Source organism: Pristis pectinata, chromosome 26 (assembly GCF_009764475.1).
Source record: "Pristis pectinata isolate sPriPec2 chromosome 26, sPriPec2.1.pri, whole genome shotgun sequence".
In the NCBI taxonomy this organism is placed as follows: Eukaryota; Metazoa; Chordata; class Chondrichthyes; order Rhinopristiformes; family Pristidae; genus Pristis; species Pristis pectinata.
The window spans coordinates 32,229,706-32,246,908 of record NC_067430.1 but is presented as its reverse complement, the minus strand read 5'-3'; the positions used below and the strand labels follow the sequence as shown (position 1 = coordinate 32,246,908).

The window sequence follows — 17,203 nt, the reverse complement described above, 5'->3', positions numbered from 1 at the left end:
TGAGAGAGCTTTTGCAGAAAAGATCAAGGAGAATCTAAGGAGATTTTGTAAGAATATTAAAGGGAAAAGAGTAACCAGAGAGAGAATAGGGCCCCTCAAACACCAAAGTGGGATCTTTGTGTGGAGCTGCAGGAAATGGGCGGGGTCTTTAATGAATATTTCTCCTCTGTTTCTATCATGGAGAAGGAGATGAAGACTTCGGAACTTGAGGTAGTTATTGGGGAAGTCTTGGGGTTGGTCTGCATTACAGTAGAGGTGGTGCTGGATGCCTTAAAAGGTATAAAGATAGGTCCAGGGCCTGACCAGGTACATGCAAGGACACTGGGAGGTGGAGAAGAAATTGCAGGAGCCCTCGCTGAGATATTTGCGTCATCGTTAGTGACGTGAGGTACCAGTAGACTGGGTGGTAGCAAATGTCTGTGCCTTTGCTTAAGAAGAGCGGCAAAGAAAACCCTGGCAACTATAGACCAATAAGTCTACATCTCTGGTAGGTAAGTTACTGGAGAAAATTGAGGGATAAGATAAACGTACATCTGGAAAGATGGTTTGATTACGGGTAGTTAGCACGGCTTTGAGTGTGGGAGATTGTGTCTCACAAATTTGAGGGTTTTTTGTTTGAAGAGGTGACCAAGAGGATTGGCAGGACAGTAGACATGGACACGAGCTAGGCCTTTGACAGGGTCCCCCATGGTAGGTTAGTCTGGAAGGTTAGATTGTAGAATCTCTCCCCTAGCCATGTTTCTGTGATGGGTGGTATGTATGTGGAATGAGCTGTCAGAGGAAGTAGTTGAGGCAGGTACATTAACAACTTTTAAAAGACACTTGGACGGGCACATGGATTAGAAAGTTATGAGCTGAGCATTGGTAAATGGGACCAGCTTGGATGAGCATCTTGGTTGGCATGGACCAGTTTCCATGCTGTATTACTCTATGACTCTAAGAAATGTTGTTAACCAACCACTTCCTCTGGCAGCTAATTCCTGTACTGACTAATTAATGTACTGACTACTCTCTGGGTGAAAAAGTTGCCCCTCAGGTTCCTATTAAATCTCTCCCCTCTCATCCTAAACCTAAGTCCTACAGTTCTTGATTTCCCCAACCCTGGGAATAAGATAAGATATCTTTATTAGTCACATGTACATCAAAACACACAGTGAAATGCACCTTTTGCGTAGTGTGTTCTGGGGGCAGCCCGCAAGTGTCGCCACGCTTCCAGCACCAACATAGAATGCCCACAACTTCCTAACCCATATGTCTTTGCAACATGGGAGGAAACTGGAGCACCCAGAGGAAACCCACGCAGACACGGGGAGAACGTACAAACTCCTTACAGACAGTGGCCGGAATTGAACCCGGGTCACTGGTGCTGTAATAGCGTTACACTAACTGCTACACTACTGTGCCTGCAAAGACTGTGTGCATTGACCCTGTCTATGCCCCTCATGATTTTATATACCTCTATAATATCACCACTCATTTTCCCACACTCCAATGAATAAAGTCCCAACCTGCTGAACCTCTCTCCATAACTCAGTCCCTTGAGTCCCAGCAACGTCATCGTAAACCTCTTCTGCACTCTTTCCAGCTTAATGACATCTTTCCTATAGCAGCGTGACCAAAACTTAACGCAATATTCGAAATGTGCCTCTTGTACAACTTCAACATAACATCCCAAATTCTATACTCATTGCCCTGACTGATGAAGGCCAGTCTGCCGGAAGCCTCTTCACCACCCTGTCTACCTGTGTCACACTTTCTGGGAACCATGTACTTGTACTCCTGAGGTATCTGTACCTGTACTCAAAGGGGTACAGCCTTAGAGCAAGAGAAACAGAAGGATGAAAAGCAGCAGGTTTTCTAAATCTGAGGCAAAGTTATGTTTTATGTCATGTGAAGAAGGCAGGGTGGGAGGAAGAGAATCACTGAAGGGTTCTGTGCACTGACACATTATGAAGATATATCACTGGCTTCCCTCCGACTGTTTAATGATCAAAAATAGCTGACAAGATGGTGGGTTCTTTCATTCATTTATTATTATTATAAGGAGGCTATTTAAATTTATGAAGCTAACCTGGTTTGGCAGACTTTGTAGTCATCACATGGCAGCTGCTTGTTGCCAAGGTTGGATTGTAGGTGAGTTCTGAAAGATCTCTGCTTTCAGAGATTTTCTTAATTATGATGGAAGAGCAGAGATTCAAATATCAGAATCGGTTTGTATTTGCAAATTCATAAACCAGCTCTGTAACAATTAGCTGCAGTTCAGTTTCAACAATTTGAAGCAGTAATATATTAGGTCTTAATATTTTAAAATATTTGCCTTTGTAAGCCCCTTACCAACCAGTACATCTGGATTAAGTTCCCATCATATTTGGATATGAAACCAAGAGCAAAATTATTAACCACCTTTGGCTTGCGTTCCACAAAATCATGATACACATCTTGGGTTCAGATGTACATGCAGTTCAGTTTCAGCACAGGGAAAGGAGACTTCACTTTTGCAAGGATTTGACTTCCAGTATTGTCAGTGACAGTGAACTGAGGCGTAAAATGTTTTCTTTTGACACCGTGAATCAGGTGTGTTCTCTGTCTGTCATATTGGGGTAGAATTTGCACTGTGTTGTGCTGTTATTTTCAAATTGCACAAAACTGACCAAATCAGTACCAAAGGTCGACTTGTTTCATGTACAAATTACATTCAGTGCATGTTGAGTTTCTGCAAACATTCCCTTTTTTTTAAACCAGTGTGTTGGACACTAGCTCCTCCCATAGAACCAACCATGCTCACGGATTGAATTCATTCCCATTGTGAGTTTCTGCCAGAACAGGTTACCTGGTCATTATCATGTTGCTGTGCCCAAATTGGCTGCATTATGAGAAGACTCAATGATTAGAACGTGCTTTGCGATATTCCTGAATATACTATTTAAATCTTATCTTTTGCTTTAAGATTAGACTGGGTTTTGTTAGGTATACAAATTCTAATACATTTTAAATGTCAGAAAGATCCCATGTTCCTTGGGTGTATGGTAAATACTTTGAAAAGTTTTTTCAGCTGTTGGAGTCTAGGTCAACATGGAAGTTTAAGTTTCTACTCTTGTGGTAAATCATTTTTACCTCTTGTGTTCAGTTCTAATTGTACTAGTGCGTGAGTGATTTTTTTAAATATATTTGGCAGTGCTGAAATGGAGCAGAAACTTGTGGGAAAAAATTCAGTCCCGTAAACTCAACTATTCTGGCACAATTTGTGAGCAGATTGCCAAATGCACCCAAATCAGAAATTGGTAATTCTGGTCCTTTCAGTAATTTGTGAACAAGCAGTTCAAAGGCCACCTTAAGTCATGAGGGTAAGGGTGTGAGAAAATTGACCAGCACTGGACACAGTTCTTCATTTTTTTATCTTCTGTTTTGATGTCTGTATAATGTCTAACTTCTGTTAAGATTTTAAAGTAAGCTCATTTTTTTTGAAATAGTGGCATCAGTTGGGTCTAGTTTGGTTGCACCTTTGCCTGGGTCAGAATGTCGTGGGCTGCGTCTGTCGAGCTCGTTAAGCTGGTTCCGGGCACGAAGCTGACGGAGGCTGTGTCGTCAGAGGTGCTGTCTTTGAATCATACTTGAATATGTGCCCTGTCTATTTTAAGCTTCAGAGTGTTGTTTATCATCCTGTGACAATCCTTGAGCTGAAAATTTATAATAAAATAGTCATTCACTTGGGAGTGGAATAGTGCATTCCACAAGATGCCTAAACGTCAATAGTCTGCGCATTCCAAAATAATTGTGCCCTTTCTTGAGGTCTCACTGAGACATGCTAAGGCACTTAACAGATGGGGGAAAAAATTCTTAAATCAAAACTTTCCTACTACACTAAAAATGAAAACTCTGTACAGGTAACTAAGTAGTCATGGAGTCAGAGTTGTACAGCATAGAAACAGCCCCTTCGATCCACCATTTCTATGCCGACCACCATGCCTATCTACACTGATCCCATATCCCTACAGGCCCTGCTCATTCAAGTACCTTGCCAGATGCCTCTTAAATGTTGTTACTGTTCCTGCCTCCACTACCTTCTCTGGCAGCTCATTCCAGATACCAACTACTCTTATACCTACAAGTGTGCCTTACGCCACCTTCACTACTCTGCCTACCTGTATCAGGAGGAACCCTGCTCACCCTGGATCCCATGTGGTCTAACCTTCAAGACCGGCCTACCACGTCAATTGTCTTGGTCACCTCTTTAAAATAAAAATCAAATTTGTGAGACACTATTTCCCACATACAAAGCCATGCTGACAATCCCTAATCAGTCCTTGCCTTTCCAAATGCAAATAAATCCTGTCTCTCAGAATCTCTACCAGTAATTTTCCCACCACTGATATAAGGTCACCTGCCCGTAGTTTCCTTGCTTATCCCTGCTGTCTTTCTTAAATAAAGGGACAGCATTAACCATTCTCCAGTCTTCTGGTACCTCACCTGTGGCTAACGAAGATACAGAAATCTCTGCCAAGGCCCCGGCAAACTCCTGTCTTGCTTCCATGACATCCTAGGACACACCTGGTCAGGCCTTGGGGATTATCCACCTTGTTTGTATCTACTGTGGAAAAAGATGTGGAAGGTAGTGATATCAGGGAGGGAACAGTGATATCCCTTGTTCCCTTGAAGGAATCTGATAGGAGAGGACAGTAGACCATGGAATAAAGGGAAGGAGATGGGAACCAGTGGAGGAACTCTGGGCATGGATAGGAACATGGGACTGGGATATTATAGCCATAACAGAAACATGGTTGAGGGAGAGACAGGACTGGAAGCTCAATGTTCCAGGGTACAGATGCTACTGGCATGATAGAGGTAAAGGTAAGAGGGGATGCGGAGTTGCGTTTTTGATTAGAGAGAACATCACGACAGTACTTGGGAAGGATATTCTTGGGGGAATGGTCCAGAGGTTATATGGGTGGAACTTAGAAATAAAGAGGGAATGATCACTTTGGGATTGTATTATTAGAGGACCAAATATGTAGGGAGATGACAGATAGCTGTAAGAATAATAGATTTGCAACAGTAAGTGATTTCAATTTCCCTTGTATTGACTGGGACTGGTCTAGTGCAAAGGGTTTGAATGGGGCAGAATTTGTTAAATGTGTCCAGGAAAGTGTTCTCAAACAATATGTGGATGGCCCTACCAGCAAGGTGCAACACTAGACCTTCTACTGGGCAGTGAGGCTGGGCAAGTGGCTAAAGTGTCAATAGGGAAGCACTTTGGGACCAGTGACCATAATTCAGTTAAATTTTAAAGCTATTGAAAAAGAAAGGACTGGTCCACAAGTTAATGTCCTAAATTGGGACGAGGCAAATTTTGAAGGCATTAGACAGCAGAGGAAGGACAAGGGAACCAAAGTTTCCTAGATGATAAAGGAGATTGAGGATATGATGATACGAAGTATGGTGTGAATAATCTAGGTGAGAACCAAGCTAAATATAACAAGGTGAAATGGGAGATGAAAAGAAAGATGAAGAAAAACAAACAAGATTAGAACAGTTAATCTAAAAGAGGGAACCAAAATCTTTGATAGAATCAAGGAAGCTATACAGTACAGGAGGTCATTTGGCTCATCCTCCTTGCCATTTCAGAAAATTAACTTGTTTAACGGTACCTTCCAGCACCATGTCCAGCAGGTCATGGCCCTTCCAGTCACCTACAAGTTCTCCTTCAATGTATTGAGAATTTTTCAGGCAATGAATCCCAGACCCTTTAATACAATCTACAATCTCTAATCCTTCTACCAATTACTTTAATTCTCTACCCCCTAATTCTTCACTCCCTCTGCTCAGGAAATAGGCCTACCTTTACTGCATTGAGGCCTCTCCTGAATTCAGGCACATTGACCCCAACCTCTTCTGCCCCAAAAGAAACAACCAAGCCTATTCAAACTTTCCTCATAGCTACAATTTTCTACTCTTGGCACCACCTTCATAAATCTCCTCTGTAAAGTGGTGACTACAACTATACATGGTACTGCAGCCGTGACCTTAACAGTAGTATATGTAATTTCCTGACTCATATTCTGCACCTCTGCTAACTAGTTTTTTTTTTGCCACCCTATTGACCTGTCCTGTTATATTTGAGGATCTCATAGGGTCACAGTGAATCAACAGCACAGAAACAGGCCCTTCAGCCCACCATGTCCATGCTGAGCTCTTGGATCTGATTTATCTGCTTTAGGAATATGTCTAAATGCTTGTCTAAATGCCTCTTAAATGTAGTCATTGCATATGATTCCACCACCTCCTCTGGCAGTGGGTTCCAGATATCAACCACTCTGTCGGGGAAAATAAAAATTACCTAGCAAGGACAATCCAGGCTGGTCAGCCTGACATCAGTGGTGGAGAAGTTGCTGGAGAGAATTCTGAGGGACAGGATCTACCAGCATTTGGATGGGCAGAGTCTGATTAGGAGGAATTATCAAGGTTGTGTGCATGGAAAGTCCTGTTTTATGATTTTATTTTAAAGAATTTTTTGAAGAGATAACCAGAAGGGTATACTAGGGTAGGCAGTGGATGTTGTCTGTTTGGACTTCAGCAAGGCTTTCAACAAGGTCCCGCATGGTAGGCTGGTCTTGAAGGTTAGGTCCTATGCAATCCAGGGAGAGCTAGTTAGGTGGATTCAAAATTGGCTCGGGGGTAGGAAGCAGAGGGTGGTGGTTGAAGGTTGTTTCTTGGAATGGAGTCTGGTGACTAGAGGTGTGCCACAGGGGTAGGTGTTGGGACCCTTGTTATTCATTATTTATATAAATGATTTGGATGCAAGTGCACAAGGCTGGTTCAGTAAGTTTGTAGATGACATGAAACGGTGGGCCGAAGGGCCTGTTTTGTGCTGTATGGTTCTAAGTTAGGAGTTGGTGCTGACAGTGAAAAAGGTTATCATAGATTACAGGGGGATCTTGATCAGTTAGGGAAGTGGGCCAAAGAGTGACAAATGGACTTCAATACAGATGTGTAAGGTGATGCATTTTGGAAAATCAAGCCAGTGTAGGACCTATGCTATGAATAGTGGGGCACTAGGGAGTGTAATGGAACAGAGGGATCTAGGAGTACAAGTTCATAGTTCATTGAGAGTGGCATCACAGGTAGACGGTGTTGAAAAGGGCATTTAGCCCCCTGGCCTTCATCAGTCAGAGCATTGAGTATAGGAGTTGGGACATTATATTGCAGTTAGTGAGGCCGCACTTGGAGTACTGTGTATAGTTTTGATCATCCTGTTATTAGGAAAGATGTGGTTAAACTGGAAACAGTGCAGTAGAGATTTACGAGGATACTGGAGGAAGGACGAGTTGCCAGGACAAGGGGGCCTGAGTTATTGGGAGAGGTTGACCAGCCTAGGTCTTTATTCCTTGGAATGATGAAGGTGGATGGTAACAGTCTTTTCCCCAGGGTAGGGGAGTCCAAAACCAGGGGGCATAGGTTTAGGGTGAGAGGGGAAAGATTTAAAAGGAAGCTGGGGGGCAACTTTGGAATTGGTTTATTATTGTCACTTGTACAGTGGAAAAACTTGTCTTGCATGTCATTCATACAGATCAATTCATTACACAGTGCATTGCAGTAGTACAAGGTAAAAAAAACAATACAGAATGCAGAGTAAAGTGGGTGGGGAGTATATGGAACGAGCTGCCAGAGGAAGTGGGTGAGGCAGGTACAATGGTATCATTTAAGAAGTACTTGGATAGGTACATGGAGGGGTGGGTCTTAGAGTGATATGGGCTTAACACGGAAAATTGGGACTAGCTGGGTGGGCACAGTGGTCAGCATGGACTGGATGGTCTGTAGAGCCTGTATCCGTGCTGTATTGCTCTATGACTCTCAGATCCCTTTTAAAACTCTTTCCTCTCACTTTAAACTTGTATGCTTTTTATTTTTCATACTCCTACCATGAGAAGAAGCTTTCGCCTATCTATCCCTATCTACGTCTCTCATAATAGAGTCTTAGAGTTATACAGCATGGAAACAGGCCCTTCAGCCCAACTTGTCCATGCTGACCAAGTTGTCAACTTGAGTTAGTCCTATTTCCCTGCAACTGGCCCATATCCTTCTAAACCTTTTCGTACCCATGTATCTGTCAATCTCTTTTAAACATTGTAATTGTACCCACATCTACCACTTCCTCCAGTAGGTAAGGTCACCTCTTAGTCTCCTATGCTCCAGGGGGAAAAAACATCCCAGCCTATTCAGCCTCTCCTTATAACTCAAGCCCTCCAGTCCAGGTAACATCCTTGTGGATCTTTTCTACACCCTTTCCAGCTTAATGACATCCTTCCTATAGCTGGGCAACCAGAACTGTACACAATACTCCAAGTGCGGACTCACCAACAACTTGTGCAATTATAACATGAGATCCCAACTCCTGTACTGAATGCTCTGACTGATAAGCCTTATGTGCCTCACCCTGTGTATCTGTGTCTTCATTTTTGGGGAACTTGGTGTCTCTGTTCTACATCACTTTACTGAGCCCTACCATTTACTGTGCAAATCCTGCCCTGGTTTAACTTGCCAAAGTGCAACACCTCACACTTCTGAGTCAAATTCCATCTGCCGTTTTTTTTTGTGACCATTTCCCCAGTTGATCTAGATTGTAATCTTGGATAACCTTTTTCACTTTCTACTATACTGCTAATTTTGGTGTCATCCACAAAGTTCTAACCATGCCAACTATGTTCTCATCCAAATCGTTAACATAGATGACAAACAACAGTGGACCCAGCCCCCATCCCTGCAGCACACCACTGGTCACAGTCCGCCAATCTGAAAATCAACCCTCCACTGCCATCCTCCTGACTCCTTCCAGCGTCTTGTATACTTCTATCAGCCTTCTTTGCCCAAGGGAAAACAAGCCCAACCTCTCCAATCTCTCCCCATAACTAAAGGCCCCCAATCTAGGCAACATCCTGGTGAACCTCCTCCACTTTCTCTCCAGCTCAGTCACATCCATCCTGTAGTGTGGTGACCAGAGCTACACACAATACTTCACCACTCTATTGTGCTGTGTTGCCACTTTTGAGGAACTATGGATTTGAACCCCAAGGTCCCTCTACTGATCAACCTTCCTTAGTGCCCTACCATTTACTGTATATGTCCTACCCCTGTTTGACTTCCCAGGATGCATCATTCCATTTGTCAGCACTCTGCCCAACTCTTCACCAGACCTCCTGCTGTAGCCTTGAGCAACCTTACTCGCTTTCCACAACACCACCAATTTTCATGTCATCTGTGAACATTGTCTCTAGGGTCTCTTTCTTCCTCTTCACTATTCAAAAGCCACCCATTTATGGTATATTGCCTTTTCTTGTTACACCTTCCAAATGCACTACTTCACAATTCTCTGGAATAAGTTACATTTGCCATTTTTCTGCCCAGTTCACCAGAATGTCTAAACCTTCTTTCCCATCCAAAGTTTTCCTGGTCACTGTCTAACACTTGGCCATCTGCAAACTTCACCATCATAGCCTATATTTAAATATAATTAACGTACATAACAAATAAAGGGCCTTACAACTGAGCCCAATGGAATCTCACTGGTAACAGTCTACCCGTCACAAAAACACCCATCAACATTTCCCATTGGTTCCTGCCATTGAACTCGCTCTGGATCCAGTTTACCATTTGCCCTTGGATCCCATGGGCATTTACTGTTTGACCCACCTGCTGTGTGGGATCTTGCCGATAGTCTTGCTAAAATCCACATTGACTACAAATGCCCCACCTCATCGACCCTCTTGTTACTTTCTCAAAAAATTGAATCAAATTAAACAAAAATTTCACTCTACCTGTACCTAATTAACCTGTGCCCCCAAATTTTTTGGCCCCCAGTAGGCCCTACTTTTTACTACCACTTTACTATTTTTGTTATTTACCAACCTTTTCTAAGTACCTAAAAAAAAAATCTTTGGATTTTCTTTGGTACTTACCTGTTTTTTTTTCACACCCTCTTTATTTGCCTGCTTCTAATTTTACTTTTCAGCTTCCAGCTACATTGAGTTCTTGGTATCTGACGTAAGTGTCCCATTTTTGCTTTATCCCATCCTGGTTAATTCCTGTTGATGTAACGGTTATTGACGACCTCCCAGTCGGACTGGTTTACTGAGATGACATTGTCCTGTTTGCGTTGGACCTTAGCCAGTGTTGATCAAATCCTCTTCACGTGTCACTGAGTATTTTGGAAAAAGAATTGTTGATGAACTGGCAGTGCCTCGTTCATAATTTAAATGTTATGCTTGACATGGAGGAAACACAGCAGGCACTGACTGTGTCTGGCAACTGCCAGAATATACATAGTGTTGTATGGGAAAGAACTGTACCATGGTACAGAATTGGCTGATTTTCTGTAAGCCAATATTTCCAACACATCTTGAGCTATGCATGCATACGTTTTAAGTAGTTTTTAAGTTGCATCTGCAACTGGCATTTAAACATTTTAATGTAGGATTCGGGCCCAAACCACTGTCTTTTGTGAGATAGTTCATGAGCTACAGTACATGGTTCTTGAAATATGGGCCTTGGAGATAGTTTCACGTCGATGCTAAAAGGTGAAGAGACTGGGCATTTTGGGGGCAGTAGTTTCATCTGGGGTGGGAAGCTCGCTGGTGTTCATGATCAGTGTTGATAGTTGAAGGACACAGTGATCAGACTGAGCTAGGGGTTCTGGGGTCAGAACACATTGTCCTACTGTGATGTGGTCAGTGGATCCTGCTCCTAAGTCTGTCTCCAGATGAATTACTTGCCTCTTTTAGTGAGTCCCAGGGCTGGGATTTCCCTGAGCACAGATAGGACCACTTTCAACAACCTGGCGGTAGTTTTGAATGGGTGGAGTGCACACCCTGCATGTTCTTAATGACTTATTTTGGGTGGTGAGTGGCCATTGTACACACTGACATGGGGGTGAGAGATGGGGTGGCTGTTCCACTGACAAGCCACTAATTTAACCTTGTGTGTTTCTGTGGAGCGAGTAATAGAGGCAGAGTTGTACAGTATTGAAACAGGCCCTTCAGGTGTCTATGCGGACCATCGCACCCACAGTACTTGTACTGATCCAAATGCCTGCATTAATTCCATATTCCTCTGTGCCCTGTTCATTCAAGTACCTATCCAGATGCATCTTAAATGTTGTTACGCTCCCTGCCTCTGCACATCCTCTGGCAGCTCATTCCAGGTACCATCTCCCATTTGTGTGGAAAAATTTACTCCTTGGTTCCCCTTTAAACCTCCTCCCTCTCACCTTAAACCTCTGCCCTCCGGTTTTAGACTGCCATGGAAACAGACTCTGACTGTCTACCCTATCTATGCCTCTCATAATTTTGTATATCTCTATCAGTCACCCCTCAGCCTCCCTGCCTTCAGGCAAAATAGACTCGCCTATCTAATCTTTCATTATAACTCAAGCCTTTCAGTCCAGGCAGCATCCTTGTGAATCTTTTCTGCACCCTCTCTAGCTTAATCACATCTTTCCTGTAATGTGGTGACCAGAACTGCTCTCAATATTCCAAGTGCAGTCTAACCAACGTTTTGTACAACTATAAGATGACGTCCCTTATGTCACCTTCGCCACCCTGCCTCTACCTGTGGTGTCACGTTCAGGGAACTCTGTAGTTATACCCCAACATCCCTCTGTTCAACAAGACTCCCCAGGGCCCTGTTATTCACTGTGTTTATCTTGCCCTGGTTCAACTTCCCAAAATGCATCACTTTGCACTTGACTGAGTTAACTTCCATCTGTCGTTCCCTTGCCTACTTTCTCAGTTAATCAATATCCTGTTGTAACCTTAGACACCCTTCCTCACTGTCTACTATTACACCAATTTTGGTGTAATCTGCAAATTTACTAATCATGCCACCTGTTCTTATCCAAACCATTAATTTGTACGACAAACATTGAAGGATCCAACACCGATCTCAATGACAAACCACTGGTCACAGACCTCCAACCTGAAAGCAACAATTTGACTCTTACCAACAAGCCAATTTTGAATCCAATTAGCTAGCTCACCCTTGATCCCATGTGTTCTAACCCTTAGCAAGGCATGGTAGGCTGGTCCTAAAGTTTATGTAGGCAACGTGTACCGTCCTGCCCTCATTAATCCTTGGAAAAAATTTAATCAAATTCATGACATGAATTCCCATGCATAAAGCCATGCTGACTATCCCTAATCAGTCCTTGAATTTCCAAATGTAAATAAATCCTCTCTCCCAGAATCCTTTCCAATAACTTTCCCGCCACTGCTGTAAGGCTCACCGACCTGTAGCTCCCTGGCTTATCCCTGATAGCCTTCTTAAGTAAAGGTACAACATCAGCTTTCCTCCAGTCTTGCTGTACCTTGCCGATGGCTAACAAAGATACAAAATTCTCTTCCAAGGTTCCAGCCTCTCCCCTCTCGCTTCCCATAACATCCTAGGATAACCTGGTCAGGCCCTGGAGATTTATCCACATCTGTGCATTTCAAGACCTCCAACACCATCTCCTTCGTAATGTTGATGTGCTCCAGGATATCACTCTTCCCTCCCCTGAACTCACTAACTTTCATGTCCTTCTCCATAGGTAAGTACAGAAGAATTTACTTAAGACCTTGCCCACCTTACCTGCCAGGGATATCCCATGGCCCATTTTTGCCTCCTAGTTTCCTCCTTAAGTGTACTCCTGCAATCCATTGCACTCAAGGGATTTGCTTGATCCCATACTGGACACGTGTCTCCTTTTTCCTGACCTGACTCTCAATATCCCTCGTCAACAAAGATTCCCTAATCTTGCCAGCTTTGCCCTTCACTCTAACCGGAACATGCTGGCCCTGAACTCTTCCTATCTCAATTTTAAAAATCTCCCACTTGCCTGACATCCCTTTGCCTGCAAACACCCTCTCCCAATCAACTCAAAGTTCATTTTAGTGCAAAGTGATCAAAATGGTCATAGTGTTGCTAAACTGTAGTGATGTAATGTAACAAATGTACTCGCCAGTTTGCCCAAAGCAAGCTCCCACAAACTGGGATGTGATAAGACCAGATACCCTGTTTGTTGACCAGGATACTTGGGGAGAACTCCGCTGTCCTTCGAAATTGCTGTCTGGATCTTTTAAGCCCACCTGAGAGAAGCAAGAGAGCCTGGGTTTACTGACTCATTTGGTAGATGGCATCTCTGCCAGTTCACAGACTGAAAGCAGAAATGCCCAAAGTTTCCCTTTGATCCGATTTTTAATTAAAATGCAATATAGCTAGGCTAGAGCAGCTATTTTAATGTTTGTACCTGGATGATTTACAGTGAAGGTGAAGTATGTGTAAGAAGTGAGTCCTGAAGTAGATTTGTCATTGCTTTGAACATGATGGACAGTTTCTGTTTATAGTATTTTCTTTGAATTTGTTTTCATAATAACTAAACTTCAAAGTATATTCTATGCAGTTCAATAGAGGCACTGTTAATTGTCAGATTTTTTTCTTGCTCCTAGAAGGAATACACATGGAGAGTGCAGTACATTTCTTCTCAATTGGCGAAGAGTATATAATTGACTTGTTTTCCTTTTCCAGGTGTTCTAGGCAGTCCAAGATATCGTCTGTCACTAGACGCCATTGCATTTATTTATTAATAAACATTGAGTCACAAGTCACCCATTGTGCACCATGGAAGTGGGCATGCGTATTGTACGTGGCGTGGATTGGATATGGGGAAACCAGGACGATGGAGAAGGACATGTTGGTACTGTGGTAGAGATTGGCCGCCAAGGCAGCACCACAACACCAGATAAAACTGTGGTGGTGCAGTGGGACTGTGGTACTAGAACAAATTATCGCACTGGTTACCAAGGAGCTTACGATCTGCTTCTCTACGACAATGCACAGATTGGTAAGTTTACAGTTCTATCGTGAACTTCTGACTTTTTTTTCCAGATGCTTATTCCGTCTCTAATTTGTTCAATTCCCACAACTTGGAAAGGCAATAACTCAGTAGATCATCTGAAGCAAATGTCTTCATTGCCTGGCTAAAGAGAGGGAACACTATCCTACCCCATATATAATGTAATCTTCCTTCAAACTGTCATTCCAAGAGACTTCTACTCTTTTGTATTTTCAGGCAGATGTTTTCAGGAACTGTAATACTAAATATAAGTTACTACAGTCTACTTCACTGAACACCTATTGAGAAGTGCTTATTTTTTAATGAGAAAATGAATAAGATAAACCACTAAGCCAGAACTCCAGTTAATTTGGTATTTTTTAAATGACCATACTTTGCCTAGATGTTATATTTTGTGATATTTCAAATCCAAATTGTTTTCATTCACCATCTGTTAAAGTGGCTGTGTACAAGAATACAAGATGTTAAAAATCATTAGTTGTATCAAGCTACAAAAAACATTGAAATGTTTACTGTGTCTATACTCTTGCTACATGGAAATTTTTTTTAAAAACTGGTACATTTTTATGGCAAGTAGGTAGCTCGTTCTTGTTATTAGGGTTTCGGTGTTCTCCAAGTCTTTGTTGAGATTGTTAGCTTATTACAACAGAAAGAATCGAGATCTAACAAGATGCAGATTGCAATCACTCCCACAATGGATTATATAGTGAGTGACTGTAGAATAACAATACTGTCTATAATTGATTAGACAAACGGGAACACCATTCTTTGGGATGAATGTTGTTGGGTACACATGGGCAGCTACTCATTTATTTGTTCTTTAATTTATTTAAGCTTCACATAAACCTGTGCTGCTTCAAGTAGAATCAACATTGTTTGCAGGTGACATTCTTTCTGTGGAGTTTAGGGTAGCAGTTCATTTAAATGGTTATCGTGCATGTAGTTAGCTATGTTAATTAATCCTTTGTGATGCTGCTGTTATCAATTCCTGTTGATTTAGTTGCAGAACTTGGCCATTTTATTTGTCTATATTGCACAAGCTAGCAGATACCAGATAAAGTGCTTAGCAACAAAATCAGATCAGAGTGTAATATGATTATACTCAAAAGTCATCTCCAAATTAAAACCAGATTAAAATGTAATGTAAAATAACGCAAACTTTCCAAGTAACTGGTGAGTTACAGTAAGTTTCTTATAAATTCTCCATGTATGAGATAAGCTTGGAACAAACAGCAAAACCTCTGGGGGTGATGGATTCCTGAAATGGGAAGAAAATCTCTAAAGTTGATTAGCATAAAAGATAAATAAAAATATGCATTACATTGTGGGAAAAGAGAATTACTGCATCATTTAGAAATTCCTTGAATTTGAAGCTGCAGTTTGCAGAGCTACAAGCTTGTGTGATCATCAGAGCTGAAATGCATTTCACCCTATTAATGATTCATAGAGTCAGACAGAACAGAAACAGGCCCTTTGGCCCAACTGGTCCATGCTAACCATGGTGCCCACCAAGCTAGTCCCATTTGCCCACGTTTGGCCCATATCCCTCTAAACCCCTCCCATTCATGTACTTATCCAAATATCTTTTAACTGTATATGACAGCTTAAAAAAAGTTTAAAGGATTGTGCAGTTACCCTGTACAGTTTTAGCCTGAGGAGAATCCAGGCTGGTTCTTCTGGTGGTGAAACACAAACCTGTAATTATTACGGGCAGTTCGAAAGCCTAAAGCAAGAAGTAAGCAGCTGCCCCTGTGTGTACCAAATAATATTCATCCCATGGATTGGTGTTCTCGTTGATCCGATCAGTTATTGATAATGCTACAGTATTGTCATCCTGCACTCACTCCTCATGTACTCCGGGTGGGAGTGATTGTGATCTTGATCTTGGTACATTTCCCAGCAGGAGAATAATGGAGCCTCAGGAATGTTCCCAGTGAAGAAGAGCTCTGTAGATATTGGTTCATTTCTTGAACGTCAACAGATACTGAGTAGCGTTGTTCCCTCAAACTAGTGGATAATGATAAATCTGTCAATAATGCACAAATCTTTGAATCTGAGAATCAAAGATCTGAATCTTTGAATGTTTTACAAAGTTTGTTGACCTGCTGCATGTTTCCAGCATTTTTGGTTTTTAGTTTTCCATCTTGTACAAGCTGCCAACTGTTCTTGGAACTACCAATAATGATTTTTAACTCTGTCAACCACACCTGGTCTCTCCGGGCTAACCAGTAACGTTGCTGCAGTTTTGCTATGAGGTGATCAACTCAGAGCTGACTTTATTTCCCTTTAGGTTTTAAATGAGCGGGTAAAATTTTTGAGCTTGTATTCTTGTAATAACGTGGGGATTTAAGGCAGTGTTCTATTGCAGGACTCAAGTGTATTGCCATTGTGAGGTTACATACAAATGTTGCAGCCAGTCCCTTTTTGAGAACACACCTGTTGGGTCCCGTTGTGTTGTACAGGCATGGACAAGCATGACAATTTGATGGCTGGATGTGTTATGTTAAAGTAGTGGAGCTGGCTTCTCATGCTGGGAGTTGGGTGATGAAGTTGACTCTCACGGCCCACTGTTAGAGCAATAGACGTCAGGCAATAGCAAGAGGCCCGTGAACCTTTAATTTTAGGCCAGCTGGAGAAGTAGAACAACTGCCTTCTGGTGGTGTGCTTCATGCACTAATGTCACTTAGCTGAGTGTGCCGAGCATGCCTTATCCGATAAAGGGATAAGACCTATGTGTCAAGAACAAAGTAGGGTGTGTACAAGAACAAAGTGACAACAACCCCAAGGCTGCTGAATAAAGTGAGGAAGAAACTGCCAGAAGAAAATGGGAAAGAATAAAGAAGTCAAAAATCAGAAATTAAAAATGAGGAATAAAAGGAAGTAGCAAAATGGTGATACAGCATAGAAACAGGCCCTTCAGCCCAACTCATCCATGCCAACTGTGTTGCCCAGCGAGCTGGTCCCATCTGCCTGCGTTTGGCCCATAGCCCTTTAAACCCCTCCTATCCACGTACTCATCTAGATGGCTTTTAAATGTTTCTGATGTGCTCGCCTCAACCACTATTTCTGACAGCTCATTCCAAATATGCACCACCCTTTGCATGAAGAAGCTGTCCCTGATATCTCTCTCAAATCTCTTACCTCAGACCTTAAACCTATGCCCTCTTGTTTTTAGCACCCCCTCCCTGGGAAAAAGACTATGTGATTTCACCTTGTCTATGCCCCTCATGATCTCATATACCTCTATCAGGTCACCCCTTAATCTCCTACATAAAGTCCTAGTCTACACAACTTCTCCTTGTGACTCAGGCCTCTAAGTGCAGG

The 17,203-nt window shown here is 42.4% G+C and overlaps 1 protein-coding gene across 9 annotated transcripts in view; it reads left to right on the top strand.

The window, feature by feature from the left end:
- The window catches only part of mib2 (MIB E3 ubiquitin protein ligase 2), a 215,715-nt gene that overhangs the window by 46,739 nt on the left and 151,773 nt on the right, over positions 1-17,203 (top strand). For 6 of the 9 annotated variants that reach the window (XR_007958246.1, XR_007958247.1, XM_052039217.1 and 3 more), the window contains 2 exons: positions 3,471-3,591; positions 13,552-13,867. The exons of 1 other annotated variant lie outside the window; for it this stretch is intronic. Coding sequence is in view for 6 of the 8 variants with exons in the window: in XM_052039217.1 (XP_051895177.1) it covers positions 13,645-13,867 (223 nt within the window). In the remaining 2 variants the exon portion in view is untranslated. The remainder of the gene's footprint in view (positions 1-3,470; positions 3,592-13,551; positions 13,868-17,203) is intronic. 2 more of the 9 variants (XM_052039216.1, XM_052039213.1) reach the window with 1 other exon arrangement.